This window comes from Mandrillus leucophaeus, unplaced genomic scaffold (genome assembly GCF_000951045.1).
Source record: "Mandrillus leucophaeus isolate KB7577 unplaced genomic scaffold, Mleu.le_1.0 Scaffold630, whole genome shotgun sequence".
Lineage (NCBI taxonomy): Eukaryota > Metazoa > Chordata > Mammalia > Primates > Cercopithecidae > Mandrillus > Mandrillus leucophaeus.
Genome location: NW_012106809.1, coordinates 246,753 through 250,161, shown reverse-complemented (window position 1 = coordinate 250,161; position 3,409 = coordinate 246,753). Strand labels below are relative to the sequence as shown.

At 50.4% G+C, this 3,409-nt stretch overlaps 1 protein-coding gene across 6 annotated transcripts; it reads right to left on the bottom strand.

Moving 5' to 3' along the window:
* Positions 1-508: 508 nt before the first annotated feature.
* On the bottom strand, positions 509-2,342 carry AIF1 (allograft inflammatory factor 1). 6 transcript variants are annotated; one of them, XM_012000476.1, is made up of 7 exons: positions 2,190-2,293; positions 1,948-2,009; positions 1,795-1,861; positions 1,389-1,430; positions 1,019-1,187; positions 862-866; positions 681-715 (listed from the first exon to the last, which is right to left on the bottom strand). In XM_012000476.1, exons 1-5 carry the CDS (start codon positions 2,212-2,214, stop codon positions 1,021-1,023), a joined length of 363 nt encoding a protein of 120 aa, XP_011855866.1. In that variant the 5' UTR covers positions 2,215-2,293; the 3' UTR covers positions 681-715; positions 862-866; positions 1,019-1,020. The 6 variants fall into 6 exon arrangements, with proteins under 6 accessions (XP_011855864.1, XP_011855868.1, XP_011855865.1 ...); XM_012000474.1 differs by lacking the exon at positions 862-866 and having other exon boundaries at positions 509-715; positions 1,025-1,187; positions 2,190-2,342; XM_012000478.1 differs by lacking the exon at positions 862-866 and having other exon boundaries at positions 509-715; positions 1,025-1,187; positions 2,251-2,324.
* Positions 2,343-3,409: the final 1,067 nt, after the last annotated feature.

Genomic DNA, 3,409 nt, shown 5'->3' with positions numbered 1-3,409 from the left:
AGGCTGGTCTCGAACTCCTGGCCTCAGGTAATCCGCCCACCCCAGTCTCCCAAAGCGCTGGGATTACAGGTGTGAGCCACCGGCCCCAGCTCATTCAAGTTTTAAACATTATTGAGAGCTTGTGATATGTCAGGCACAATAGCATGGGTCACTTTATTCCCATTTTTAGAGAAAAGCCTCACAGAGGCTGAGTGATTTGTCAAAGTGACAAAGCTTATAGTGGTGGAGAATGTTGGTTCATGGTATTCCTTGCTCTTCATGAAATCTGTCATGGGCCTGGGTACCTTGTTTGGACATGTGTTTCTGTCCTGCCTGCATTCCTTGAGGTTAAGGCTGTCTTACACCGTTGGACTCCCACTTGGTGCATGAAACCATCTGCTGTAGTGGACACACTATAGCGTTGTTGATGGATTGTTCATATGGCCAAATCCTTGCTGCCCTTCCCTCAAGACCTGTCTCTCCTTCCCAAACCCAGGAAAAAATTCACCCAAATAAAAACTAAGCTGACTTGATCTGGAGGAGGAGGGTAATTTATTTAATTTGTTGACTCTGGCTTACAATTTTGTCTTTTGTTTCCATATCTGGGTCATTAGAAGCCCCTTCAATCCCATCACCCCTTTTCCCTTCAAATCAGGGCAACTCAGAAATAGCTTTCTTGGCTGGGGGGCCTGTTGGCTTTTCCTTTTCTCTCGCTTTTTCCTCATACATCAGGATCCTGGTTGAGATGGAAAGAGGCACAGGGATCAGGGAACACTCCTCTCAAGGGAATAAATCATAGGGTGCTAGGAAAGGCTAGAAGGGGATGGAGATGTGAGGGTGGAAGTGGGAGGAGGAAGAGCAGGGGTTGGAGTTTCTGGGGACCAGGACTATGGAAAGGGATGGGGTCAGGACCTTGGAAGGGTCCCTCCAAGGATGGAAGAACGGATGATGAGCAACGTGTAGAAAAGTTGAGACTGGGGACAAGGATAGGGATCGGGGAGGAGAAAACAGGTAAGTACAGGGGAGGTTGGAACTTGACACTCACATTTTTAGAATGGCAGATCTCTTGCCCAGCATCATCCTGAGAAAGTCAGGGTAGCTGAACGTCTCCCCGGAGCCACTGGACACCTCTCCAATTAATTTCTTTAGTTCTAGGTGAGTCTTGGGGACCCCAAGTTTCTCCAGCATTCGCTTCAGGGACATGATATCTGGGGGCAGAGGATGGGGATGGGGAGAAGGTAGGGAGATCCTCTCTCTCTTCTTCCGCTTCCACATCCCCATTCTCCTTCCTCCCACTCTGGTAGGTGGGCCCCCTCCCAAATCATGAGGAATGGAGCAAGTAGGAGAGACCTCTGTCTTCTTAGGCCTGCACACCCCACCCCCCCCACCCCAAATCACCCGTTTCTCACCAATATCGCCATTTCCATTAAGGTCAAACTCCATGTATTTCTCTGGGTGAGGGGAGAGAGCAGAGGGGATCAGCGCTGACTGGAGGGTTTTCAGCAGGAGATTGAGGAAGGGGTTGCCAACTAACTGCTAGGTGGAGGACTCAACGTGGAAGGAGAAGGGGCAGGCAGAGGAAGTGGGGTTGGGGAGTTGAGGGGCCCTGCTAGGGTGTAAGGAGCTAGAGGGGATGCTAAGAGAGGCCGGCCCGGGAAAGGGACCGCAGTGTGGCAGGAGGGCAATAAAGGCAGGTTCCTCTCTAGCTACCACAAAAGTAAACTTTGTGTCTCTGCTATTCCTGCCCTGTTCTTGTGGAAATCCTAACCCTCCTACCCCCAGCTCCGCCTCCACCTCCTACAGTTTCCCCCTCACCTTTGAAGCCTTCCAGTTTGGAGAGCAGATCCTCATCACTGCTGTATTTGGGATCATCTAGAAATTGCTATGGAGGGGAAAATAAGAGCCAGGGTAGGCCCTCCCCATGCATGCCCCATCCCCCAGGCTCTGCCCCTTAGTTCTTCCTTCTACCTTGTTGATCTCATCCAGCCTCTCTTCCTGCTGGGCCTTCAGCAGTCGGAAAGCTTTTCCTCCTGTCGGGGGGAAAAGATTAATCAGCCTTCATCCCTCCCTTCCTCTCTTTACCCTGACAACAGCCCAGGGACATCACAGTTGGCCTGCCTAGACCAGCTGACTGCCCTCCTAGCCCACAGCCCAGGTCTGTCCATCTCCTTCCTCCAATCTAACGCCGCTGCCTATCCCACTCTCCCTACCCTGTAAATCCCTGGTTTGGCTCATTGCTCAGCAGATGCTGGTAGAGGTGGGGAGACAGACCAAACTGGAGGCCTCTGTCTGCAGGCTCTCCTTCTCTCCCACCAGTCTTCTCAGAAGCCTTCCTCCCAAACTTCCCCTTTCCCCTCATTCCTTCCTCCTCTGCCTCCCAGACCTCACTTCCCCATCAGGTTCTGCTGACATTAGCGCCCCAGGAAGGAGGGGGAGCCCGGCATGAAATGCAGATTAGAAAATAACATTCTCCCAAATTCCTCTTAAATGAGAGCCCGGTGTGTGCATGAAACAAATATTTTGATAAGCCACTGGAGGTGTGCAGGAAGGGCAGGAAGACATCAGGGACATTTATTCTCAGGAACTGCTCTTTTTGAACAGGTCCAAGGTTTGGGTAATGGTAAGACCTTGCATTTTGTCAGGTTTCATGAGTCTGGACAGGCAGGTGTAGATAGGAAGACAAGGAAGGGCTGGTTGAATTTTTCTGCTCTGTAGGTGAGAGAAGAATCTGAAGTCTGCTGGCAGCTCCAGGAGGGCGACAAGATGGGTACAGGGTTTAGAAAGGGAGAGAAACCTTGCTCCCAGCCTGTCAGCTCCAAGGAGGCCCTTAAAAATATGGAAATCTCTAACAAAGCATTTTAATTTGTTTATTTTAGTATGTGCAATGTAACCCTCTCATCTCCTTTGAAATCTTTAGTAAAATCTACAGAGATCAGGAATTTAACAGTTTAAGTAGATTCTTTGGAGGAACTGAAAGTAGTACTTAAAGAAACAGTGTTTGTGAACAGAAGAGCCAGGGAGTGAGGCTGACATCAGGTTTGCGCACTGCATGTGCATGCATGCATGCAGGCATGTTTGTGTGATGGGGGTGCTGGTCACTGTGGGTTCAACAGAGTGGATGATAGCCTCTGACACATGCCTCCCTAGGCATAACCTTTATCCCCTCTGCCACTCTGTTTGGCCAGTCACTTCTTGGGGAGGTGAGGACAGCACATTTCCCTCATTGAGATTTCCTTGTCCAAACTCCCTGCCCAGGGCTCCATCTACCCTGCCCTGGCATTGGTGAAGACACCTTTCCTTCTCCCTTCGCCCAACGTATTTCCTTTTCTGTAACTGGGAGTTTTCACTTCTCACTGCCCTCTCCCTGACCCAAGCCAGATAGGAGAGATGCTGGAGTGGACTCTGGCTGCCTCTTCTTCTTCTTTTTTTT